Here is a 27,670-nt window from a genome sequence, read left to right on the forward strand (position 1 = left end):
ATGCGACCTGTGGCTGCTGGTGAGTGTGGGAGTGGGTTGGAGTACTCAGCCCTCACCCCTGTGGGCCCTCGCACGCAGAGCCTGGGCTGGGGCTGTCAGCAGGGCTGGCATCAAGAGTGCACAAGCAGGCTGGGTTTCCTGGGGGACTCTGTCTGTCTGCTCCCACATCTCGGGTTGGTGCACGGGGCCATGGTGGCTGTGACACTGTCCTCAGGCTAACCACAGGCGGGTCCCTGGACGTGCCTCTCCCTGCCTCCTCCTTCCCTGGGGGTGGGGAGCCTATGCCTGCCAGGACCTGGTGCTCCCCACCTCAGGGTCAGCCTGGGCACTGTGAGCCCTCTGCCGCACTGCTGCTCAGAAAGCCCGGGTGGGGTAGCAGACAGTGGGACAGCCCCCTCAGAGCCCCAGGGGACAGTGGCAGCTGATGGTGGCCCCACATTTCTCTTTCTCCTCATTGATGCCCCAACTACCTGGCGCTGTAAAGATGACCAGTGGTTAGTGCATACACTGGGCTGGTCTTCCTGGGAGGTTTTTGGTTTCCTGTTGTGCCTAGGTGATTTTATGGGTGTATAGCACCCAGTGGGACCCACTCAGCCAGGCAGCTTTCCTGGCTCTGTCCTTGTATCCGGAGCCTCCCAGCTCCTTCTCCCTGCCCTTTACCTGCCATCTGCAGCCCTCAGTCCCCAAAGTCCTGGGTTCCGGCTCATGGCCCGCTCTAGCTTCTGTCACATGTACCTTTTCTGGCTGTTCCCTCCTGATCCCTCCTGGGCAGGGCGGTCTTATGCAAACACGTGCATGTGCAGATGGAAGGTTCTGCTGGCTTCCTTGGAAGATCTCAGCCCTTTCCCCTGGGTCCTTAGGTGTCCTACAGTGAGGGTGTGAGACTGGGTGCTGACCGCATTCTGCCCACACCAGCCTCATGGTGGCATGGCCACACGCCAGGGTGTCCTAACCCCACCTGCTCCATTCCCAAATGTGGAAAAGCCATAGTTTAGTCTTTGATTGTGTGTATGTGAAAGATTTTTATATTTCCTGTAAAAATAATTCATGAACTCTTTTCAATAACTTGTGGATTATTGGCTAACTGGTGCAATACATATATATCTGTATGTAAAGCTGCTTCCAGAACTTCACAGAAAGTGGGATCAAGAAGCGAGTGTGTTTTAATGCAAAAGCCTTGAAATCCAGGCTTGGGTTTGATTTGATTTGATTTGGTGTGTGTGCAGAATGTCCTGTTATCTGCAAGCCAGTGGAAGCGGCTGCTACGGCGTATCAACATGGCCACACGCGGGCACACGCATAACACGGCACGCATCCCAGGACAGGACGGCAAGCCGGTTTCGGCAACTGGCTTCAAGTCTTTAGATGCTTTTATTTTCCTTACTCATAAGTTTAAGGTAGAAGTCTTTAGATGCTTTTAAAGTTACAGCCAATTGATTAGAATCCCTTCCGGCTCTTAGCACCGTGAGTCTGCTGTATTTTTCTCAGAAGTCTTGGAAGTGTTTTTAGAGGAGAAGGCAAAATTGTGCATCACAAGAAAGACTTCAAACAGGCAAGGGATTTGGAACAGTCATGGCTGGACTCATAAAATTATTAGCCATCATCATGAAGAAGCACAGAATTGTAGGAAGGACATAAAAGGTTTTATGGAACCTTGCGCCTTTGGGCCTCTGGGTCCTTCACATTATGATAGCAATTATGACCGATAACGCGCAATACAAGGTGTTAGACTTGCGTAACCTTCGAAGAGTCCCGTCAATAGTGTCGTGTTTATAACCAAATTTTGCACCGCTTGGCGTCTTCGTGGTATTTTTAATATGATCCAGTTATAATCAGTTGTGCTTTTTAAATTTTTAATTGTATTTTTAGGTGGAGGGTCAGAGGTGGAGGAAGCTGGCCGGGACGAACGCTTGCAGTGTTGTCTTTTTCCCTCTTGTGCCTGCAAAGGGGAAAGGCAGGGGAGGGGCTCCTTGCCGTCAAACAGCACCCGGGCATGGGGGACGGTCATTCGGTGACACCGTAGATGGCCTGTTAGAACACTGTTGTTTGGGGCTGGCATTGTAGTGCAGTGGGTTAAGCTGCTACTCACAGTGCCAGCATCCCATACTGGAGTGCTAGCTCAAGATACTGCTGCTTCAGTTCTGATCCAGTTCCCTGCTGATGTGCCTGGGAGAACAGTGGAGGACGGCCCAGTGCTTGGGCCTCTGCACCCACCTGGGAGACCTGCTTGAAGCTGCCGGCTCTTCATCTTATTTAGCTAAAAGCGACAGGAGGCGAAGGGCGAGAGAGGAGGGAGCAGAGAGGGAGAGAGAGAGACATCTTGGCTTCCACCCAATGACTGGCTGCACGAATGCCCACTACAACTGGGGCTGGGCCAGGCCTCAGTCAGGAATCAGAACTCCAGCCAGGTCTCCCATGGGGGTGCAAAGACCCACACTCCTGAGCCATCCTCCTTGCTGCTTCCCGGCACACATGAGCAGGCAGCTGGACCCGAGACCCGTCCGGACTGACCTCGGCACTGGGATGTGTGAGCCCCAAGTTGTGCTCTGACTTTCAGGCTGGCTCCGCACTGCTCCTGCGTCGCCTCGAAGAGCTCCGGCACAGATGACCCTGGGATAACACCGAGCAGTGTCAGCCTGTGACACTGGTGTCGTCCAGCTCAGCCCTGCCTGGTGGGGACCTTTCTGCCAGATGGGTGTTTATCTGGGTGTGTGACTTGCAGGGACACTTGGAGCTTGTCATTCCAGAGGGAAAGATTTGTCCATGATCAAGGAATAGACTTTGCCCTTGCCACTCTGGCTCGTGACAGGTGTTTTCGGGGTGAGGGGGGATTTTCGGCCGGGGATGCACCACCCAGCGTGTCTCCCGCCCATGGGCCTGAACCCTCCATGTGGACACCAAGCAACCCACCTGCTTATTCCCTGGAAGTGACCCTTCCCAGCCCTTCTGCCCAAGAACCTCCGAGGCCAGGACAGTGATGATGGTGGAGCCCAAGACCTGCTTCCCCTCGCCCTGCCAGCCTCACCACTCCAGAGGTGTGGGTGTGGCCAGTGCTGCAGGGCGGCGGGCACCGAGGGGAAGGACGTGGGCTCCTGTTCGGGTGCACGGGGCTGGGGGGAATTGGGACTCCAGGGATCCTCCCGCCGGAGCCTGGCTGATACCATGGGCTTCAACTTTGCTTTCTTCCTGTTTCTCAGGGAAGGAACAGGGACTTGCCAAGACCCTGTGTGTATGAGAGGGATCAGGGCAGGACACACGTGTACACACATGTACAACCACACGTATGTGCTGGCACACGCCTGCCCAGGGGCCAGCTTGTTGACTGCTCTCCGTGTGACGACCTGGCCTTTGCTCTCCTGCTGGCAGGAGACCAAGCAACAGGTGCAGTGGGGGATGTGAACCCATATGAGTTTATTACTTTTGAGAAGAGGCTGGGAGCTGTCACAGCGGACTTCCCGGACCTGTGAGTGCATTCCGTACCGCTGAGGCTGTCAGCTGGCCCGCAGGACAGGCAATTGCAGGCCTCAGGCACGTAGGGGCACCTGTGCAGGAGCAGGGCTGGGCGGAGGAGGACAAAAGGCGACTTTCAAAAAGCCGCTTGGTCCCTGAGAAGCCCCTAGGATGACCCTAGGATCAGGCTGCCTGCAGGAGAGGGTCTAGGCCTGCTGTCCTCCCGTCCTCTCGGCCTTTGCTGCCTCTACTGCCCTAGGAACTGCAGCTCCCTGCCCCCCAAGTCTCCCCTCTCCCATCCCTGCATATTGTTCCAGCGAGCTTAGGTTTGTAAGAAACGGAAGAGGGAAAAAAAAGTGATGTTGAATTGTGTACTTGGGGACATAGAACTAAAACCCTCAGGTTAAGCAGAAAGAAGCGTCTTGTTTTAAATCCAGGAGGCAGAGAGCGCGGAGGTGGGGGTACGGATAGCCTGTGCCCACAGGAAGTGGGGCAGTGTGTGTTGCACGGAGGGCAGGAGCTGCAGGTGCTGGAAACACGGGGTGGGGGGCTGAGATGCAGGCACAGCGGGCAGAGGAGCCACGCGCTTCCCCAGGCTGGGAGAGGGGGGCTTGGGGTCCAGTTTGGGAATGAGCATGGGCACAAGGCCGTGGGCCAGAACTGCCCGCTGGTTGGACATGCATCGAGGAGGCTCCGGGGTGAAGAGCAAAGCTCTCACCTGTTCCGACAGCCCCTGGGTATGCAGCAGCCCCAGGCCGTCATGGCACCCCCCCACCACAGCCAGGCGTCTGCTCCTCCAACCCCCCCACCGACACGGTAAAGTCTCAAGTGTACCTCCAGCCACAGCCTGGAGGCCACATGCGTTTGCGGCTGACCAGGGGGGTCCCCAAACCGCCCCCCCCCCGGGTCTGACCATCCCTTCCCTTCCTCCTTTGGAGGATGTGCCAGACTCAAGCCACCAGCAGCCAACACAACTTGCCCTGGAGAGCAGCCGGCTGCCCCGTGCGCCCCCTCCTGGCCACCACGAGAGGTGCGGCCGACACAGGCCGCCTTGGGGCAGGGGAAGGCAGGGGAAGCTGGGAGGGTCATGTGCAGTGCTCTGCCGTCTGCCTGCAGGTGCTTTCAGGGTGCTGCTCCTCGTCTTCGCCTCCGTGTGCGCCTGGTACTCGGGGTACCTGCTGGCGGAGCTCATCCCCGACGCGCCCCTGTCCAGTGCGGTGTACAACATCCGGAGCATCGGGGAGAAGCCGGTCCTCAAAGGTGAGTGCTGTGGCCTGGGACAGCCGGCCTGGGCTCCGCAGCCCCAGCCCTGGATGAGGGTGGCTTGTCCATACTCATGCGGGCCCAACACACAGCCTGACCCTAGGGTCATCCTAGGGGCCTCTCAGGGACCAAGCAGCTTTTTGAAAGTCGCCTTTAAAGTCTTGGGAGGTAGAGAGGAGCGTCTGTGAGAAGAACCTCGGAGTGGACAATGTGGGTGGGCAGAGGTGCTTGCAACTGCCAGCCTGGAGGAGGTGAGCTGTGGGCACGGTGGAACCTGCTGTCCAGCTTCCAGTGCTGGCCGAGAGCAGGACACAGCTCCAGCGCGAGAGAGGGGGTGTGTGCGAGTGCGCACAGGAGCCTGAAATCCAACAAGGCCCAGTGCCCAGGGGCCTTGAAACACAAGGGCGGGTCTGAAGTCTCGGCAGGGCACAGAGGGGCAGTCTGCAAGCTTGGGTGGAGTGGGACCTGAGATCCCGCTGCACCTGCCAGGGCTGGTTTCACAGAAAGCACAGGTGGGGGTGCAGGGCCGGGACCCCAAGGCCGAAGCCCCTGTCCCTGGGGTGCCTGCCCTGGCTCCTGCGGCTACACGGCGCTGAGTCATTCTACTCCCAGTTTTATGGTCCAAGTTCCTGGAAAGACTAGGTTGTTATCACAGAACGAATGGCTTCCCCTCAAAATCCTTTAAACTATTCCCGTATTGGAGTTTATATAGCTCCAGTGTAGATAACATGGGTCTATTTAACACGTGCAAATGGCCAGGCTGGCAGCTATGAATAGAGAAGAGAAGTAGAAAAGTTAACAGGTAGTTCTAAAAACTGCACAGTGATTCAAAAAAGTTTCTTAAAGCCACTGCCTTTCAGATAAAGTCTTTTGTGGCCAAAACCAAAAGAAGGAAGAAGAACTTCCTGAACTTTCTAGGAACTGGCTAGGCTGCCTAGTTCCTATTTCTGTGGGATTTTGCAGTGACTTTCCTGGGACCTGCCCCTTACACACCTATTCATGGTCCAGGGCCAGGGCGAGACCCATGGAGTGTCCTGTCTCCATACACTGTGGTCTGTCCTGACCAGCCCTTGTAGGGGGCTCATTCATGGGGTGACCAGCTTCCCACTAGGCTGGGCCAGGCACCTGTGTGTTGGGGTCACACTGGGGTACTTTCATGGCACTGTAACAAAGGTGGTGGCCGAGGTGTGTCAGGTAGCCCTGGCTCCTTCTAGAAGCTCCACTGAGGGGCTACATGTGGCTTCTTGGGGACTCTTTGGGCCTTGGAGCTGGGCGTGCTGGAGGGAATGGCCGGGCGCAGCAGCGACACATGGCTCCCAGGACCAGTCTGGGGATAGCACAGCTACATCACTGCTGTGACCAGTGAGGACCTCTGGGGGTGCCTCACCCACTGCCCAGGTGCCCTGCTGTCCACTGCTCCCAGCTCCCGTGTGGATGGCAAGCCTGTGGTGTCCTTGACTCTGGATTAAGTTCAAGGGTGAGCCGCCATCCCCGCTCTCAGCACTGGTTCTGGAAATTGGGTTCCTCTTTGCTCGGGCAGGTGACACAGATGCTGGGAAGCCTTTGTTTCAAATGTCCCAAGTGCCCGATCCGTGGACAGGGAGTGCCCGGCGCCAGTGACCAGAAACAACCTGTGGGACTTGAGTGGCTGAAGCATGGATGAGCACTTTAAAAAAGGGGGGGGGGGAATAGGGGTGGGATTGACCTAATTTTTATTTGAAAGGCAAAGTTACAAAGCACGCTCTTCAGTCTGTTCCTTCACTCCACAACAGGCAGCAATGAGCAGAGTTGGGCCAGTTCAAACCTAGCAACCAGGAAGTTCTGAGTCTCCCACCTGGGTGCTGTTGCAGCCAACCCGAGCCTCTCCCCAAGAAGTGCAGCCTGAACAACTCTGCAAAGCAGCCAAGTTTATCGAGGAGTCAGATGAACCAGCCTGCCGGGGTCAGCTCCCCTTCCCACCAGAGTGACCCTGACGTGATGGTTAGAAGGGCTTTGCTAGAAAGAGTGGGTTTCCAACACACACACACACACACACTAGGATAGATCGACAGAGAACAGCAAGGAAAGCTTAGAACCAGACAGGAAACAGTCAGCGTGGACTCACACATACCTTACTAGGCAGGACACAAAGATTAGTTACTCCTCACTGAGATATTGAAGATTTCTCTGCACACCCCTCCTAAAACTGGTCTGCACCTCAACTGTTGACATATGCCTTGTTAGAGTTATAAGCCAGTTTAGACCACCCTAAAATCCGACAAGTTCAGCAAAATTATGCTTCAACACTATAAACTGATAAATACTAAAATGAAAATAGACATGAGACAGCTGAATAGTACCCTGTAGCCATTTTAAGGTGGATAGAAGCCAGTTGTATATAAACTAAAATTGAAATGTCAATGAAGTAGTCACAGGATGTGGTTAAGAACTTGCATTTTTTAACATATTGGTTATTCAATACCATGTCAATTAATTCTATAATGTTGTAAATTGTTGTTGATGTTATGTTGTGGATTTTAATTGATTGGGATGATACTCTGTCGGCTCTACCTTCAGACCAGAGATGATCTCCCCAAGAAACCATTGGATTTATCTGGACAATAAGCTTCTGGACTCTATGCTTGCAATGAAAGAATCTTGACTGACTCTGAACTGTAATACTGCACCAAGGCGGAGGAATCCACCATGGGGGGAGGGTATGGGAAGGGTTTGGGGGAATCCCAGAGCCTATGAAACTGTCACATAATGCAATGTAATTTAAAAAAAAAAAAAGGAGTGGGTTCTACAGCCATGGGGACCAGGGCAGTTGGGCAGCCACAGGAGACTGCCATGGGGAGGAACAATGTACAACACAAATCTTACAGTATTAATTTGTGAAACTCAGGGTTGCTGGCAGGGCGTGTTACACCTTGTGACCTGGCCCAAGGAGCAGGAAGCTGACAAAGCCTCTTATACAGATGCATAAAGAACAGGTTAGCAAATTCGTGCAGGCCTGAACCAAAGTGACTCCATTTTGTGACCAGATTCCACAGCACAGAGGCCCAAGGACTTGGGCCATCTCCTGCTGCTTTCCCAGGCCGTAAACAGGAAGCTGGATTGAAAGTGAGCCTGCATGATAGCATCGCAGACAGAGGCTTAGGCCCACAACACCACAATACCTGCCCCAGGCTGAGCCATCAAATGGGCAGGCTGAAGTGGGGGTGACTCCGCACAGTGGGAGAAGAGGCAGAAGTGAAGTGTCCAGGACCGCAGACATCAGCGTAGGGTCAGAGGACCGCAGCCAGGTGAAGGACCACAGTGGTCCCAAGCTGGGATGGCCTGGCAAGGGCACTGTGATGGGGTGCAGGAGCCGAGGCCTGGAGTCTGCGATACCCACATGTGCCCATCAGCCTCCCCTCAGGACAGTGAACAGTGGCCGAGGAGGGTCTGTGCCCTAACTTTGGGCATTCATGCTGCACACAGCCTCAAGGACGAACTGGACCGAGTTTTGGCGTATGAACACACCACAGCCCTGGGTCTCGGAGCTCCCTCAGGCTTTGTGGGGACTGGGGCAAGGCAGGGGCACCCCAGGGTGTGCCCGTCTGCATTTAAGTGCCTTTCATCTGAGCAGCCTTGGCACTGCTTTTTGTTTGTCCGTCATGGGTTTATGGTCCATCTGTTTCCCATTCTGCATTGTGGCCGGGACTCCACTGGCCTTCTGCAATTCTTCATACTGACCTTGCTCCAGCCAGGTGAGAACTACATATACACACAGGTGGCAAACCAGCTGGCAGCCCCCAGTGGTACCCCTTTCCACCAGCCTTCCCAGGAAAGGAGCTCTGCAGGACTGGCAGGGAGTCATAGGTGCAGCTGCGTCACCTTCTGACTGGGCGTCCAGGACCTGGGTGGCCTTAGAAGCCAGCTCCCCACGGGACCACAAAGGATGCTGGCGCTGCTCCCGACTCCCAGGCTGGGTGGCCTTTGCCCTCTCACAAGGCACAACCTCGGGCACCCTGCCTGATCCCAGGCCTGTCTGTGCCACCTGCAGTCACTACAGCCATTCACCCCAGAGGGTAAGGAGGACGCATGAGAGCCAGCAGGTGCCTCCTGGGCAGCAAATGCACCTGCTCACATCCATCCAGAACTGCACATGAACACCTGGAGTTCCACACAGAGCTACACGTGTCTACATGGAGCTCCACATGCCCACACAGAACCACACGTGTCTACGTGGAACTCCACACGCCCACACAGAGCCACACGTGTCTACGTGGAGCTCCACACAGAACCACACATGTCTACGTGGAGCTCCACACGCCCACACAGAGCCACACGTGTCTACATGGAGCTCCACACGCCCACACAGAACCACACGTGTCTACGTGGAGCTCCACACGCCCACACAGAGCCACACATGTCTACATGGAACTCCACACGCCCACACAGAGCCACACGTGTCTACGTGGAACTCCACACGCCCACACAGAACCACACGTGTCTACATGGAACTCCACATGCCCACACAGAACCACACGTGTCTACATGGAACTCCACACGCCCACACAGAACCACACGTGTCTACATGGAGCTCCACACGCCCACACAGAACCACACGTGTCTACGTGGAGCTCCACACGCCCACACAGAGCCACACGTGTCTACATGGAGCTCCACACAGAACCACACGTGTCTACGTGGAGCTCCACACGCCCACACAGAGCCACACGTGTCTACATGTAACTCCACACAGAACCACACGTGTCTACATGGAGCTCCACACGTCCACACAGAGCCACACGTGTCTACATGTAACTCCACACAGAGCCACACGTGTCTACATGGAGCTCCACACGCCCACACAGAGCCACACATGTCTACATGGAACTCCACACGCCCACACAGAGCCACACGTGTCTACGTGGAACTCCACATGCCCACACAGAGCCACACGTGTCTACATGGAGCTCCACACACCCACACAGAACCACACGTGTCTACATGGAGCTCCACATGCCCACACAGAGCCACACGTGTCTACATGGAGCTCCACACGCCCACACAGAACCACACGTGTCTGTGGAACTCCACATGCCCACACAGAACCACACGTGTCTGTGGAACTCCACACGCCCACACAGAGCCACACGTGTCTATGTGGAACTCCACACGCCCACACAGAGCCACACGTGTCTATGTGGAACTCCACACACCCACACAGAACCACACGTGTCTACATGGAGCTCCACACACCCACACAGAACCACACGTGTCTACGTGGAGCTCCACACACCCACACAGAGCCACACGTGTCTATGTGGAGCTCCACACGCCCACACAGGGCCACACGTGTTCTCACCCACCCTAAGTAGTACACTGGGGCTTATGTGTCGCGCCCATGACTCCTATCGTCCAGCAATAAGAGGCAGACGCAAGTGAAGTCTTCTGTGGTAATCTTTATTGTACACACCAAGATGAGGAAGAGGAAAGGGCCCTGACCCTGGCAGGCTGCCTGCTCTTATGTGCTGACTGGCCCCGCCTCCGCCGATGATAGGTCGGTGTCATGATCACGCAGGGTCCTGGGCGACTGGATTCGTCAGTCCCCAGTGTTCACGCGCCGGCCACGCCGCAGCTCACTGCGCATGCGCTAGGTGCCTGCGCAGTACTGCGAAAGCTACGTGACTCTCCACCAGGCACCAAGGTGTGGCTTCTCCGGCCGGCGCCATTTTGGGTACGGCATGTGGCCAGTGCATACAGATGCGGCTGGCAACAGGTGGGAAAACACACAGGACACTTCACTCCTGGCCAGTCACTGTGGTCTTGCCCCACCCCACCCCTGCTCCCAGGCATTGGTGTCTGCCTCAACTGCAGGGCCCTGGCCGGGTGACTGCCCCTACATGCTGTTGATCCCCTAGGTGGAGGCTTAGGGACCGTATGATGGCCGTCCCAGCCACCAGTGTCTGGGCTTCCCGGCTGGCCATGCTGGGCAGTCAGATTCTTGTCCAGGACTGTGCTGGCCCTGCTGCCCTGGCCACCCAGTCCTGACCCCTGCAATTGCCATGAGCAGGCAAGAGAGGGGACACAGAGCAGGTAGTGGTCCAGCCCAGGTCTCCTCCCCTCACCTGATCTGTGTGGGAGCTGCCACTACCCCACCTTGGGCAGCCAGTGTAGCAGGCAAGGTTAGGCTCTTTAGGGTGCTGCCTGGGCTCACAGAGCCTGTTGGTATCAGAGGCCTGGAGAGCCAAGCAGGGCAGGATCTGGTGGGCAGGGGTGAGGGGTTGGGGGAGGCAAGCACAGAAGGAGCTGGCAGGCAGGGGTGAGGGCAGAGGAGGTGAGGAGGGAAGGAGATGGTGGGTGTGGGTGAGAGGCCGGGGGACCTTCCAGGGACCTCATTTGTTTTTATCTTCATATTTCTCAAGATCACAGTTTTTTTTCTCTTAAACGCGCAATAACACAGAGATGGAAAGTTAGACTACAGAGAAATCCATGCCCTGGTTTGCTCGCCAGAGGGCCACAGTGGCCAGGGCTCCTTCCTCCAGGTCTCCCACGTGGGTGGCAGGAATGAGGCTCCTGGGTCTGCGTTTTAAAGATGCATAGTGTGCTGTCGTGCACACACGTGCTGTGTGTTCTTTGCTCCTTTATCAGCTGACAGCCGGTTGTGGATGACACCGGGCACCTGGGCACGTGGGTGATGCCTCAACAGGAGGGTTGTGTCTCCTGTGGAGGTGGGCACACGAGTGGGATGCCTGGAAGAGTTCTGTGTTTAACTTCCCAAGGCACCTCGCACCAGGTTCCCTAACGATTGCTCTGCTTCCGTTTGAGCTGTGTGCCAGCGTGCCTCTGCCTGCGCACCCTCACCAACTGCTGTGAGCATCCGTGGCTTTGATAAAAACCGTCCTGACAGGCATGGGCCCTGCCTTGCGGTGGCCTTCCCTGCACTTCCCCACGGTGTGTGCTGTTTGTGAGTGCCTCACGGCCATTGGCATGCCGTCTCTGGGAAGATGCCTCCTTTGTCCAGGCCTTGCCCATTTTGGATCAGGCTTTTCATCTTCCTGTTCTTGGCTTGTTTGGGTTCCTGGCATACTTCACGGGCTGGCCCTTAAGATGTCGGGTTCGCAAATCCTTTTTACCCATGCTGTAGCTCATCTCTTCCCTGTTTGCATAAGCTTGCTGGTTTTCCGCGTCTGGTCTTGCTCCTGTGGCACACGGATGCTTTGGGAGCCATGTTCCCAAGGCTCACGGCCAAGACCAACAAGATGCAGCTTGCCACCTGTTTGTGTTTGTGTATTCAGTAGTTTCGCAATTTCCGGTTTTCTGCTTTCCGGCTTTTGATTTGAAGTTTGTGTGTGTGTAGATGAGGATCCATTTCAGGCTTTTGCGTGAGATGTTTCCCCAGTGCAGTTTACTGAAGGGCTTGTCCTGTGGTCGTTGTGTGACCTTGGCACTTAGCTGGCGATGCATGGCAGTGTGTGGGCGCACTTGTATGTTTGTATCGTAGTGCCAAGAGGTTTTCAATGTTGTAGCTTTGTGAAAAGCTTAAAATCAAATAGGATAATGCTGCCTGCTTTAAAAAAATAATAATAAAATAAGGTTTATTTATTTCTATTGGAAAGTCAGATTTACAGAGAGGAGAGGAGACAGAAAGATCTTCCAACTGCTGGTTCACTCCCCAAGTGAGCCACAATGGCTGGAGCTGCGCTGATCTGAAGCCAGGAGCCAGGAGCTTCTTCTGGGTCTCCCACACGGGTGCAGGGTTCCAAGGCGTTGAGCCATCCTCTGCTGCTTTCCCAGGCCTCAAGTAGGGAGCTAGATGAGAAATGGAACAGTCAGGACACAAACTGGTGCCCATCTGGGATCCTGGCACATGCAAGATGAGGATTTTAGCTACTAGGTCACTGCGCTGGCCCCTGCTTTTTTAAACTCAAGACTTATTTGGCTATTCTGGGTCTTTATTGGTTCCCTAAAAATTTTAGAATTTTTTTTTTCCTCTTATGGGAAGACTGTATTAGGATTTTGATGGGGACTGCATTGAAGCTGTAGATCAGTTGGGGCAGAATGGACAGTGCAACAATGTTCTTCCTTTTTGTAAATATGTATTTATTTCTATTGGAAAAGCTGATTTACAGAGAGAGGAGAAACAGAGAAAAAGAGAACCCTCCATCCTGGTTCATTCTCCAAATGGCCACAGCAACTGGGTCCCCTGTGTGGGCGCAGGGGCTCAAGCCCTTGGGTCATCTTTCACGGCTTTCCCAGAGAAAGCAGCAGGGAGCTGGATCAGAATGGAAGCAGCCGGCATGCAGTCTGGCGCCCATATGGGATGCCAGCACCACAGGCGAGGTTTAACCAACAGCGCACAACACTGGCCCCAACAATGTTCTTCGAATCTGTGGAATCCGTGAGGCACCTGGGGTCAGGTAGAAGAGCAGGATGTGTGAAATATGCTACATCGTGCGTGTCTGTGTGTTGTATGTTGATAACTTGCATGGGCTGTGTGTTGCGTGTGATCTGTATGTAGCTTGTTGTGTTTCTGTGGTGTGCTGCGTGGCAAGGTCCGTGTGTGTGTTGTGCTATGAGTTGTGGTGTCGTGTGAGCCTGTGGCATGCTACTGCGTGGTATGAGTTGTGTGGGCACAAATGCAGAGCTGTGGGGTGCGTGGCCAGCACACCAGTGCCAGCTCCAGCAACAGCCCCGGGCCACAGCTCCCCACCTCCTGAAATCACTGTTTCTACTCAGCACTTCTGGTTCTTATTTGAAACAAAAAGTGGTTGCACCAAGCTGGCGTCTCTGGGGACCTCCCAGTGCCCCCCAGGAATGCTGGGCGCCTCTTCCCTCGGAGGTCCCCTCCGTCCACCATGAGAGCTGCTGAGTGGAAGTTTTGGGGGCTGGAGGGAAAACCGCTGTTGCCAGGGTCCGGCTGTGTGACAACCATGTCCTTCCTATTTCGTTACAGCTCCAGCCCCTAAAAGGCAGAAATGTGACCACTGGACCTCGTGTCCCCCCAATACCTACGCCTACCGGCTGCTCAGCGGGGGTGGCAGAGATAACTATGCTAAGATCTGCTTTGAGGATGAGCTGTAAGTACCGCGGTTCGGGAGAAAGCGCAGGCAGGCAGTGGGCTCTGCACTCCCCTGATCACAGACCAAGGGCTGAGAGCCTACACGTGCGGCCGGAACCAGCGCTGTGATCCCTGGAAGATGTCGGGGCTCTGGGATCCCCGTGGACTTGGCCCAGTCTCATCCAGAGCAAGCCTCGGCTAGCTGTTTCCGGCTTACACTGAGCGTGGGGCCCAGCAAGTCGCAGAACCCACAGCTCGGTGGGCTAAAGCTGCTCTCCCATCTCCCTTTGCGGTCTCTCCATCGGGGTGAAGCTGTGGTGGGTATTGGTGGGTACTGCACCCCCACCACGCACGGCAGCTCCTGCTCTGAACAGGCAGTGCCAGCCCCCTCCCCCGGAAGCTGTGGGCGCCTGCAGATATCATTGGGAGAATTTGTTTTAACTGTAAAGTCAACTTATTTTCATAGATGTAAAACTACTTGATATATTTTTCTTAAAAAAAAAAAGGATTTATTTGTGAAAGGCAGAGTGACAGTGAGAGGAAGGAAGAGAAAGAAAGAACTTCCATCCACTGGTTCACTCCCCAAATAGCCACAAAGGCCAGGGCTGGACCCGGCTGAAGCCAGGAGCCTGGAGCTCCGTGCAGGTCTCCCACATGGGCCATCTTTTGCCACTTTCCCAGGGAGCCAGAACTGCAAGTGAGGCTTTAACACTGAGCCCCAGCAGCAGCCCCTCAAGGCAGTGAACACCGCTGCAGTCATGCTGTGAGGCACTGGGCGTGCAGACACCAGGGTCAGGAGCTGCAGGGACTCTTGGGCCCGGGGGAGGCTCCTGCCTCGGGGTACTTCCAAGGCACGGAGCCAAGCAAGGCTGTGTTCTGTAAATCAGGAATTTGGGCCAGTATTTCCAGCTCACACTCCCCGCTGAGGTCCCTTCCCCGTGCTCAATGCCGTATTTTTATCCCGTTCACACGTTAGTAGTGCCACAGAACCGTCTCCAGCTTGTGAGGCGAAGGAAGCCAGACGCACTGCTGTGTAGAGTTGGCTGGCTCCTGTGTGAGAGGGGACACGTGTGCACTCATGTGCATGCGTGTGGGTTCCCACACATACACATGCACACATCACGATTACACGTGTGTGCAGAAAGCACAACATGGATGTGGATGGATTTAAACATCCCACGTATGTTGACATAAAAACAAACACTGGAAGAACCAATTGTGATGGAGACAGGAACAGGAGGTGGGGCGGAATGGTGGATGCACAGGGAGGCGCTGGCTGAGGTGGGCGCACAAGGGGGCGCTGGCTGAGGTGGGCGCACAAGGGGGCGCTGGCTGAGGTGGGCGCACAAGGGGGCGCTGGCTGAGGTGGGCGCACAAGGGGGCGCTGGCTGAGGTGGGCGCACAAGGGGGCACCGGCTGAGTTGGACGCACAAGGGGGCGCCGGCTGAGGTGGACACGCAGGGAGGCGCTGGCTGAATGCCCTTTGCATACATGCTGTGAATTTCTGAACCAGGGCATTGCGTTGCATGTTTGAAAATTAAATGCAAAGAAACAACATTTTAAAAATCAGAATTAAGCCCTAACTGGCATGTATCCTACTGTTTATCAAATACATGACCCAATCATAGGAGAGATGATTGTAACAATCCACTTTGCTTGCTGCCCTCTGAGCAGATGGATTATTTTTAAGAATTAAAAGGACCACAGGTTGTTTTTATAAAGGATTTATTTGTTTTTATTGGAAAGTCAGATTTACAAATGATGGACAGAGAAAGATCTTCCATCTGCTGGTTCACTGCCAAAATGGCCACAGCACTCAGAGCTGAGCTGATCCAAAGCCAGGAGCCAGGAGCTTCTTGGTCTCCCATGCAGGTGCAGGGTCCCAAGGCTTTGGGCCGGCCTCGACTGCTTTCCCAGGCCACAAGCAGGGAGCTGGATGGGAAGTGGGGCTGCTGAGACACAAACTGGTGCCCCTATGGGATTCTGGTGCTTGCAGGGGAAGGACTAGCCACTGAACCATTGTGCTAGGCCCAAGAATCACAATTGGTAAAGATCATTCAGGAATGCATTGCTGCTGAGTGTGCAAGTAATAACCAATGGTGGGGAGCTGGCGAAAGGACCCAGCGGACACGTGCGTGGGCAAGTTTCAATAAATGTGTCGAGACAGGCTATTCAGGGGCTGCGTTCCTGTTCCAAGGCACACAGGAGGAAGGATGGCCCACATCCTCCTCGTGACCCAGACTCGATCAGAACTTGAGCAAGTCACACACCTGTGTGTGCATGTGCAGATAAACACCTGCGCGCACACACCTGTGCACACACACCTGCACGCACATACCTGCACACACACACCTGCACACACACCTGCACACACACCTGCACGCACATCTGCACACACACCTGCACGCACACACCTGCACACACACCTGCGCGCACACACCTGCACACACACGCCTGCACACACACCTGCACACACACACCTGCACGCACACCTGCACACACACCTGCACACACACACCTGCACGCACACACCTGCACGCACACACCTGCGCGCACACACCTGCACGCACACACCTGCACACACACACCTGCACGCACACACCTGCACACACACCTGCGCGCACACACCTGCACACACACCTGCACGCACACACCTGCACGCACACACCTGCGCACACACACCTGCACGCACACACCTGCACACACACACCTGCGCGCACACACCTGCACACACACACCTGCGCGCACACACCTGCACACACACACGCTGCAGATGGTCATCAGTGAGAATCACCATGGCTGCCACAGTCACCCCGTCTCTCTGGTTTTAGGGCCTAACTCTCAGGAGCAGTCTTGTGATATCATCCAGTTTGAGAACAGTCGGTCGGCTGGCGCCGTGGTGGTGTAGAGGGTAGAGCAGCTGCCTGCAGCGCCAGCATCTCTGTGGCATCTCACCTATCCATGTGCTGGCTGTTCCACTTCCAACCCTGCTGATGTCCCTGGGAAGATAATGGAAGGTGGTCCAAGCTCTGACAGCTCAGCCGAAGCAGCTCTGGGACCCTGGCTTCCAGTGCAGCCGCTGAGGACATGCACCACAAGACGGGAGATCTCTGTCTGTTTCTCTTTGCGTGTGACTCTTCTAATAAACAAATCTGTAGTAAAAGTAAAAGCAAACAGTGAGTGAGATAAGGTGCTTTCTTGCGGAGATAAGTTGCACTGAATGGCTCTGGCTGGGTGCCAGGGTCTTGGGGTGTGGCGCTCCGTGGGGGGAGGGAGGGATGGAGAGTTTAGGTTCTCAGGGTCACTGGCTGACTCGGTCCTCACTACAGAAAAGCAATGCCCAGAGCTACCCCCCGATGCTGTTCTGAGATTGCAGCGTGCTTCTCCCAGGCGGTGCCTGGCATCCTGCTGGCTAGGACCGGGTCTGTGTCCGTGAGGGGAGGGTGGACGCCCGGGGTAGGTGGGCATGGTGATCCCGCGCAGCAGGTGCAGCCGGTGGGCGGGGCAGAGAGGCCGCCGAGAGGCCCCTGATTGGACCGCTGCTCCTCGCCCCTTGACTGACACTCAGGTTTTCTCCCAGGCTCATAGGAGAGAAGACTGGAAACGTGGGCAGAGGGATCAACATTGCCATCGTGGACTGTGAGTGAGAACAGGTGTCCTGAGGGGCTTGGCAGGCCTTTGCGTGGGGTCCGCCTGAGGTTTGCTTTGTAACGCACTCCCAATGTTTGGGTGTCAACCTTTCTGGCCACACTTTTTATGCAATTTGTGCACCCACAGATGGGGTGGAAACGAAACAGAAAGAGGCTGGAATGGAAAGCAAAGGACCGACAGAGTTAGCGCCCAGGCAGCAGGCCTAGGGACGTGGGGGCTGGGCTGAATCTTGTTACCAGAGAAGCTCGGCGCGTCCTTTCCTCAGTTTAATATAAAATACACAGCCAGGAATCAGTTGCAGGCAGAGAAGTTTATTTGTTTGTTTGTTTGTTTGTTTGTTTGTTTAAAGATTTTATTTTTATTATTTTTTCATTGGAAAGGCAGATATACAGAGAGGAGAGACAGAGAGGAAGGTCTTCCGTCCGATGACCCACTCCCCAAGTGAGCGCAACGGGCCGATACTATGCCGAGCCGAAGCCAGGAGCCTCTTCCGGGTCTCCCACGCGGATGCAGGTTCCCAAAGCTTTGGGCCGTCCTCGACTGCTTTCCCAGGCCACAGGCAGGGAGCTGGAAGGGAAGCGGGGCTGCCGGGATTAGAACCGGCGCCCATATGGGATCCCGGGCGTGCAAGGCGAGGACCTTTAACCACTTGCGCCACCGCGCCGGGCCCGAGAAGTTTATTTGTGAAAAGAACAGGTGAGCGGGGAACGAAGAGGGGAGAGGGAAGCCCCTCCCAGGAGAGAGCCTGGGGTGGGGGCCACTCAGAGGGGGAGGGAGAGACAGCACAGGTTTGAGGAAGGGTCTTGGGGTTTTAAGTGTTTCCGGCCCCTCCCTGTTGGGTGGGAACCTACAGGTAAGAGGTTCCTCATTGGTGGTCTATTAAGCAGTTAGGAAATGGCCAGGCAATGCCTGTGCCGCCTGCCTGAAGGTGTGGCCGGTATTCAGACCATCCATTAGGGTTAAGGTTAGGGACTTCAGGTTGCTCTCAGAGGCCCAGAGTCTGAGCAGACAGTGACACCACCAGCCGTTACCATCCCTTGGTGACAAAGGGGCTGCCAGGGCCCTGGAGGAGTGAGGACCAGCCACCCCTGGGGTCCCAACACAACTCGCTGGCTTGGAAAGAGCTGATAGCAAGAGCCTGTGAGGCATGGAATGCAGGGACAGGGGTTACCTACCTGAGAACCCGAAGTACCATCCCTAAGGGTGAAGGAAGAGGGGATTGAGGCCGGTCAAGCATGGAACAGCAGGTAGCCATCACAGCACACGGTTTTCATTAAGGGAAGGGGCAAGTGGCTGTGATGTCACATTGTCCTGGTGGAGGGAATGGGCAGGTGGCTGTGATGTCACAGTGTCCTGGTGGAGGGAAGGGGCAGGTGGCTGTGATGTCACAGTGTCCTGGTGGAGGGAAGGGGCAGGTGGCTGTGATGTCACAGTGTCATAGTGAAGGGAAGGGGCAGGTGGCTGTGACGTCACAGTGTCCTGGTGGAGGGAAGGGGCAGGTGGCTGTGACATCACAGTGTCATAGTGAAGGGAATGGGCAGGTGGCTGTGACATCACAGTGTCCTGTTGGAGGGAGGGGCAGGTGGCTGTGATGTCACAGTGTCCTGGTAGAGAGAAGTGGCAGGTGGCTGTGACGTCACAGTGTCCTGGTGGAGGGAAGGGGCAGGTGGCTGTGACGTCACAGTGTCCTGGTGGAGAGAAGGGGCAGGTGGCTGTGACGTCACACGTGTCCTGGTGGAGAGAAGGGGCAGGTGGCTGTGACGTCACAGTGTCCTGGTGGAGAGAAGGGCAGGTGGCTGTGACGTCACATGTTTTGGTGTGGATAGGCTGTGATGTCATGCGTGTTTCCTACAGGGAGACAGGGCTAATGGGGCACAAACTTAATCTGTGAACTTCCTTTTACATCCTTGCTTCCTTGGTTTTCAGATGTGACTGGGAAAATGAAGGCAGCACAGCATTTCGACATGTACGCAGGTGGTAAGAAACTTTCCTTCCTATCTTCAATGTGGGTTGTAAACATAAAACCAAGACAGCAGGAGTGCAGGCAGGGAGCGTGGAGCACGCTGTGTGTCTCACACACGCCCGGCCTTGCACGGACACTGTGAGGTCTGTGGCCAAAGCCTTCTCTGCACTGTCTCTTCTCATTCAACCTTTCCTTGGGATCTCCTTCCTGCGGTGGCTGGGAGTGAGAGGTTGTGTCCTTTAAGCTCACGGATCCAATGAGCAGGAACCACCTGAGGTCCCCAGATGTGAGGTCCCCAGATGTGAGAGCTGCCTGACCAGCAAGAGAACCCACGAAACCCTCAAGGCCTGCGGTCCTCCAGGGTGCTCACTGACCTTCCTGGCCCCCTCAGTCTTTGTATGGATCCTTCAGGTTACCTAGGACCCCTCTCTGAATCCCCCCAGGCTCCTTTCTCTGCCCCCACACGCCCCCTCTCAACCCTCAAGGTCCCTCTGAGCCCCAGCCCTGTCTCCTGCCCACCCCTCTAGTGTTTCCCACCCTCACTGAGCAGGGCTGACAGCAGGTGCCCTGAGAGGATGGATAGAACCAAGGGAAACTCCCATATGCCCCTGACTGGCGTGCGCCTGAGCCCCACACCGGCCTGCGCCCGCGCCCCCCATGGGCCCGCGCCCTCCACGGACCCGCGCCCCACACGGGCCCGCGCCTCCCACGGGCCTGCGCCCCACACGGGCCTGCACACGTGACGCGCCTGTGCCCGCGCCCCACACGGGCCTGCACCTGTGTCCTCCGCGACCACCCCTGGCTCAGCAGTAAAGACCGAGCCGAATGGTGGATGGCGGCTTTGAGTAGAACCTTTAGTCTTGTCCTGAAGCACAGCTGTGCCGGGCCTGATGTGGCCTGCGGGCGGCTGTGAGCTCGCCAGGCTGCTGTGTCCTAAGGAAGCTGCCGTCAGGGTCCAGCTCTTTGCAGGTGATGGCAGAAGTGACTGACTAGAGCCTTTTGATTCACAGACTGACATCCCTCACCTCCTCTGTCCCCTGAGCGCCATGGCTGTCCTGGGCATGGTCCTCGGGTGCCATGGTGAGCCGCGACCTCAGGTGGCTCCCGTGAAACCTGAGTTCTGGGACCCTTGTGGCTGCAGGGAGGAGGCCACGAGGGTAGGGGCAGGTAGGAAGCTGAGCACATCACAAAGGCAGCGGCCACGTGGGGGACCTGAGTGCCCAGGACTGAGCCCAGCACCGCCTTGCACCACCCCCAGATAACTCAGGACCCATGACGAAGTTTATCCAGAGTGCCCCTGCCAAGTCCCTGCTCCTCATGGTGACCCACGATGACGGGAGCAGCAGGTGAGTGGCAGGGCGACCCACCCCCCAGGACGAGAGGGGGGGTGGGGGCACTAGGGATCAGGAGGAAGTGGGCAGAAGTGCCAAGTGAGGTCCCTTCCTGGGAAGCACTCGGAGGCTGCAGTGCCAGCAGGCCACAACTGCGCGAACTGGAATAAGCTAACATCCCGTCCAGGGAAGCCAAATCAGGAGAGTATTCAGAACCGGGACAGGGAAGTTAGGTGACTTCTCCACTGTATACCTGTGCCCTCCACGGTGCACCTCTACCCTCCACAGCGCACCTGTGTCCTCCACAGTATACCTGTGCCCTCCACGACACACCTGTGCCTTCCACGGTGCACCTGTACCCTCCACGACACACCTGTGCCTTCCACGGGGCACCTCTACCCTCCACAGCGCACCTGTGCCCTCCACAGTATACCTGTGCCTTCCATGGTGCACCTCTACCCTCCACAGCGCACCTGTGCCCTCCATGGTGCACCTGTACCCTCCACGGTGCACCTGTACCCTCCATGACATGCTTGTACCCTCCACGGTGCACCTCTACCCTCCACAGCACACCTGTGCCCTCCATGGTGCACCTGTACCCTCCATGGTGCACCTGTGCCCTCCACGGTGCACCTGTACCCTCCATGACACACCTGTTCCTTCCACGGTGCACCTGTACCCTCCATGACACACCTGTACCCTCCACTGTACACCTCTACCCTCCACTGTACACCTGTACCCTCCACAGTGCACCTGTGCCCTCCACGGTGCACCTGTACCCTCCATGACACGCTTGTACCCTCCACGGTGCATGCCACTGACCATGACATCACTCAAATGCACAGGCTCAAAGATTCTTTTTCCCATGGAACATCCCAAGAGCCTGAGAATCCTTGGAGAACTCTGATTTAATTCTTTTAGGGACCATGTCACCATGTTCTTTTTTTTTCCTTTCTGCCCTCCTTCTTTGGCTTACTCTAAATTGTAGCTATCTCACAATAACATGGTTTGATTTGCTCTCGTTTTAAATGCTGCCTGTTCAGACCATAGCAAGGCAGCCCTGTCTGTGCTCCTGATGCCGCAGGTAGCTGACAGGATGGCAGAGGCTGACGATTGAGTGGGTGGAGTGAAAGGAGGCAGTGACACCCCAGACACCAGGGCTTTGCAGAAGTGAGAGTAACAGCTCTGTGCTGTAGGACCCATGGCCGAAAAGGTGTGGTCACTGGGACCCTGGCTTGCTCTGGGCTGGAGCGCCCACCCACAGTCCAGGTCCCAGTGGCAGGCAGCTACACACTTTCCCTGTTATCCCCAGGCTGAAGGCAGATGCCAAGGACGCCATAGAAGCACTTGGGAGCAGAGAAATCCGGAACATGCGGTTCCGGACCAGCTGGGTGTTCCTTGCTGCCAAAGGCTTCCAACTCCCTGCAGACCTGCAGCAGGAAAAGGTGAGTCTCGCGTCCCCCAGGGCAAGGATGGAGCAGCCAGGGCTGTGGCTGCAGGGGTGGGGAGGTGGAGGGGTGCAGTAGCCAAGGCTGTGGCTACAGGGGTGGGGAGGTGGAGGGGTGGGGCAGCCAGGGTTGTGGCTACAAGGGTGGGGAGGTGGAGGGGTGGAGCAGCCAGGGCTGTGGCTACAGGGGTGGGGAGGTGGAGGGGTGGAGCAGCCAGGGCTGTGACTTGGGGCGATAACTGGAGAAGCCACAGCTATGGTTTTAACTGCCTGTGCATGGTATAAGATGCTCGCTGCCCTTTCTTAGGTTTGGAGCTGGGTCTTGACTGAAGCTTCAAGGTCCCCAAACCTCTTGGGGCCACTGGGGTCACTTCTCCACCACATGCAGCTACGTGGCCAGCTCCCAAGCTCTCCCTCTCCTTCCTTGGGTGGGAGGCCAACACAAGTGTGCCGAGCCCTTGGAAAAGGGCAGGTCGGCTCTCCAGGCATCTGTCCTTGTCGTCGTGGTTACCATGGTGCTGGGTCGGTCTTTATCCGTATAAGCACAGCGACCGGCAAGGGTGAAGTTCGGTGTCTGAGTCATCATGACTTTGGGATTTGTGTGAGTTTGACGCCCTCAATCCTATCAAACCACAGAGCCAAGGGTGTGGTGTCTGCAGTGTGCAGGCCAGCTCACTTCTGACCACTGGCCAGGACAAGGCCCCAGTCCCTCCTGGCTGTGGCTGCCAGGCTGGGAAGCACGGGAGGCACCCACATCACCCCCAACAAGGAGCTAGGAAAGGGTAAACTCCAGAGCAGGCCACACGCCTGGGCCCCTGTGCCCGGTGGCCTGGGATCCCGGGACAAGACCCTCCGTGCTGATGCTCTTGGAGCACAGAGACCCCTGACTGACTTCAAGTACATTTAAAAACATGCGTGTTCTCCACTGTGTTGCTGGGCCCCAAAGCTGCAACAGAGCAGGGAGTGATCCCTGGGGCCCTGGCCCAGACCACTGGGTGGTAAGCATTATGTCCAGCTCCTTTGTGCATGGCCAAGACCTTGTGGGAGCAAGGCCCTGCCTGGGGCCTCCCTGGACCCTGCCACTCTGCACCACAAGGGCCCAGGTGAGCCAGGCACGCCACTGGGACATGGGGTCTTTAGCCTCTCTAGGCCTCAGCCTCCCTGCCAGGTAACTGCCCAGGCCCCAGCCACTGTGCAATGACAGGCTGTTCCCCAATTACCCTTGGCTTGCCACAGTCTGGCTCTGGGGAGTCACTCAGTGTCCCTAGGCAATCAGGACCAAGATGGCCAGATATCTCATAGGGCCCTTCAGTGATTGCTGAGCTGATCCAAAGCCAGGAGCCAGGAGCCTCTTCCAGGTCTCCCATGTGGGTGCAGTATCCCAAGGCTCTGGGCCGTCCTCCACTGCTTCCCCAGGCCACATGCAGGGAACTGGATGGGAAGTGGAACAGCCGGGACTCACACCAACACTCTGATTTGGGATGCCCACATGGCTGGTTGCAGCTCAGCTTCTCCGTCTGTGACGTCTGCCTTCCCCCGAGTTACACAAGAGGACCAAACCAGGCGTGAGCAGTTTGTGCAAGAGTTGTGAGGGCTGCTGTGGCCAAGGGGCACCACAGGATGCTGGCTCAAGCGATGCCGAGACCCGAGCTGCTTGCTGAGTCCGCAGCACTGGCCCCAGTGAGCACTCTCAGGACAGATGTCATGGCGTGGGACTCCAAGATGTCTTCCCATTGTGGCCTTCCAGCCTGCAGTACCCCTCAGAACCACCTGCCTGGGCTGGCGGGGCCGAGTCCTTGGTGGGCCCAGCCCCCTTCCACCTCCCTGCCATCTACCTGCTGATCCCAGAGCTGGAGTCCAGGACCAGCTGGCGGGCATGCTCAGAGCAAGGTAACACACCACCTGATCACCCCAGGAGGAGAAACTGGCAGGATGGCCCTGGACCAGGGCAGAGTCTGAAGAATGGGTGAAGATGTCTAAGGGAAGTCTCTGGGTTTAGGTCCAGCCTTTGCCATCCCTGGCTCTGCCACCTGAGGCATCCCATGCCCGGGCCCCCTTGGGTGAGGGTCCATCGTGTGTGTGTGTGTGTGTGTGTGTGTGTGTGTGTGTGTGAAGCTCTGCCCAGTAGGAGGACTTGTACACACCTCCACTGTGATCTGTGTGTGGTCCTCGGTGATGCAGGCTATTGCTGACACCCTTGTCTGCGTCCAAGCCAAACCCCTCAGTCCCAGCTTCAGTGCTGGGAGCAGGACCTGAGCCACAAGGCTCCAGCATTTGCTGCACCCCAGTTCTCCCATGCCCCTCTGCGCGCCCCGCCTCGCTGCCCCCTCTGCTGTCCTACCCAGAGTCTCCAGGCTGCTTCTGCAGCCCTGTTCCCCACCTGAGCTCTCCTCTCAATGGGCGTCTCGCTTTCTTCCACATCGTGGAACCACATCATGGTTCTTAAAATCTCCATGGGTTACTGCCCATCCGTCCCAAGTGTATTGCTCACGGACTTGGTGAGCTAGGTCCCAGGAAGGCCAAGATAGTTTAGCATCCAAAACCCCATCCATGGAGCAGGGACAGGGCAAAGCCAAAAATTCAGCAAACCTCTCCACAGACACAGAGAAGCTCAGCACCACTTCTCGCTCAAGATGCACAGCAAGCCGGGAGTTCCAGGGAACTTGCTGAGCCCACCAACAGGTGTCAGCCGCAGCCAACACTGCCCCAAATGGTGGGAGTAGACTGGCTCTTTAAGATCAAGGGCTGGATGAATGTGTCCAGAGGGGCCGGCCAGGGCACTGAGGCCAGGAAACGAAGCGGAACTCAAGCACAGGGGAATGGAGGAAGCCCAGCTTTGTCTACTTGCAGTTGCACAACGGGGCCTGCCTGAGAAGTCCACTAAAAGGTATTTAAACCCATAAGCAAGCTTGCCAAGGTTGTGGAGATGAGCAGCATGACTAAAAATCATTTTTTTTATTTACTTGCAATGGACAACCTATAACTGAAATCTAGAAACCAACGCCATTTGCAATAGCATGAAGAAAGAACAGAAACGCTTCAGAATAAACTTGCAGGAGACACAGGAGGAAAACCCTGGGCTTGGGGAGATGTCGTGGAAAGAGATGGACAGAAACTGCCTGCAGAAAACAGGGGCTCCACAGTCCTGGGCCAGAAGCATCCAGGTCGTCACACGCCAGTCCCCGCCAGACTGGTCTGCAGAGTGAACACATTTCCTCTCCACGTGTGACACCCTCTCCCCAAGATTCAGACGGAAACCTGGGGGGGGGGGCATATAGACAGTCTGGAAAAGGAAAAACCGAGTTACCTGAGCTCCCAGGCCCCAAGCTCCAGAGCTTTCTGACAAATGACACTGATCAAATCACAGTGCTGTGGCTGACACCGTGGCGTGGCTGTTAAAGCCAGCATCAGGACCCCCATATGGGCGCTGGTTCAAGTCCTGGCTGATCCACTTGCAATCCAGCTCCCCGCTAACGTACCTGGGAAAGCAGCAGAGGATGGCCCAAGTGCTAGGGTTCCTGCACCCACATGAGAGACCCGGAAGAAGTTCCTGGTTCCTGGCTTCAGCAAGGCCACTCTGGGGTCTGACTCAGCTCACAGAACGGTCATCACTGTAGAACATTCCAAAGCCACATGGACACCTGCTCAAGAGGAGAGCTGACAGCCACCTTCAGTTGGGGTCACACTCGGTGCAGGGCATGACACTGTTGGGACTTGGCCCACAGCTGGCATGCAGCAGGTGCTGCTGGGTGAGCTTCTGGAATAATGTGGCTCTCTTTGTACCCGCAGATAAACCACTCTGATAACACAAAGAACAGATACTCAGGCTGGCCGGCGGAGATCCAGATTGAAGGCTGCATCCCCAGGGAGCTGCGCTGAGCAGGTCCTGCGCGAGCCACGCTCGTGTAGACGGACGCCCCTGGAGTGGTCTGAGACTCTTACCTCCCTCCAAGTCCAATGATCAATATTTGATGTGTATGTTAGGTTTGTTGCAAACCAAGGAATACTTGTTGGTTCTGTAGAGTCTTGGCACACATTACTTCTAAGTTTTATTTATTTATCTGAGACAGAAGAGGGAGACAGAGAGAGACAGATCATCCGCTGGTTGACTCCCCACAGCAGCGGGCCCTGGGCCGCCTTCTGTCCCGGCAGGACGGCACCTGCTGACTGTGGAGGGGGCGCTGGGTGACCGTGCCCAGCCCTGTGTGAGGGCAGACACAAATGCTCCAAACCTCAGACCTGCACCAGAGGGCACGCCAGGGCTGCCAGGCTGGGGCAGCGCCACACCTGCTCCAGTCAGAAACGGGGACTGAACGTGTGTTTGCATGAAGAATTGCATGGAATGGACACCCGTCTCTGCTGAGGGGGTGGGCAGCTGCTCCCCCCGACACACTCAGCAGCTGCGTGGCCGTCACTGGACACCCAGACAGTCCAGAGTTCCCTGTGTCCACAGTCTCCCCCGACCTGGGCTTCTGACCCGAGAGCCTACCACCAGTTGTGTTTCACTTCTGCTGGGAATAGTTGGTTTCGTTTCAGTTTCCTTGAGACCAGGCTGGGGAACAGGGCGTGGCCAGCACAGCCCATATAAAGGAAGCCAGAAAGGGGAGAGGGTGACTGTTCTCCATCCATCCTGCGCCTGCAAAGGTAAGAGCTGGCCAGCCTGGGGAGGGGCTGTGCGGCTGACAGCAGCAGGTGTGCCCGAGTCACACACAGTGTGCCCTGACCCTGCCTGGAACAGAGGCAGAAGCCAGAAACATGAGCACTTGTCACTGTTCCAGCAGGGCACACCCAAGGCAGCGTCCAGAGAGAAGGGGCCGCTCCGGACAGAGGCAGCCCCAGGCCTGCGTCTGGATGCAAGTGGGGGACCAGGGGGCACCTGCACAGTGCCAGACAGCATCTGGGCCTGGGAGGGCTCTTCCCTCAGAGCCAGGTCTCTGGGGGTCTTCCAAGGCCCCGGTGAGGGTCCGTGTGCGGGATGTGGGGGAGCAGGGCCGCAGGCTCCCCTTCCTCGCTCCCATCCCTCTCTCCCTGCTCTCCCCTCTTTGCCAGCAGCACCCACAACTCCCTGACCTAGGATGGGAGCTTTCATTGAGCTTTGTGTGAAGGGTGCGGCCCCCTACTCTCCCACATCAGTGCCACAGGCCTATGACTGTGGGGTCCGCAATGTGTCCCAGGAAGCCCAACTATCCCAGAGAGGAGAGCAGCAGGTGCACGTGGGGAGGGGAGTCAGCCCCACCAGCCGGTCCTCCGAAGGGGCTGTGACTGCAGCAGGAGCAGGCAGAATGGCAGGACCCTGCTGAGGGGCCGAGTGGACACATCCTTGGGGGAGAGTCGAACGATCGTGGCTGAGCCAGATGTGTGGGCAGCAGGCTCTGTCTTCACCCCGAGCCTATGCCAACCTTCGCAGAGTCGTGTCCACCTTCATCCTGGCGCTCCTGAGCCAAGGTCCACGCTGTTCCAGGCACTGCTCATGTCCTCGGCCTGCAGACCAGGGAAGACAGCAGGGCTGGACAGAGGCAGTCCTGAAGAGTGCT

The 27,670-nt window shown here is 56.4% G+C and overlaps 1 protein-coding gene across 1 annotated transcript; it reads left to right on the forward strand.

Annotated features, from left to right (window-relative positions):
- Positions 1-26,328, forward strand: FAM3B (FAM3 metabolism regulating signaling molecule B). The gene is made up of 8 exons (XM_040986648.1): positions 1-19; positions 4,567-4,710; positions 13,640-13,763; positions 17,325-17,383; positions 19,322-19,372; positions 20,617-20,704; positions 22,002-22,134; positions 25,926-26,328. Exons 1-8 carry the CDS (start codon positions 1-3, stop codon positions 26,013-26,015), a joined length of 708 nt encoding a protein of 235 aa, XP_040842582.1. The 3' UTR covers positions 26,016-26,328.
- The last annotated feature ends 1,342 nt before the right edge of the window (positions 26,329-27,670 follow it).

The sequence above is a fragment of the Ochotona curzoniae genome, unplaced genomic scaffold (assembly GCF_017591425.1).
Source record: "Ochotona curzoniae isolate NIBS_2020 unplaced genomic scaffold, NIBS_Ocur_1.0 contig_4516, whole genome shotgun sequence".
NCBI classification, from domain to species: domain Eukaryota; kingdom Metazoa; phylum Chordata; class Mammalia; order Lagomorpha; family Ochotonidae; genus Ochotona; species Ochotona curzoniae.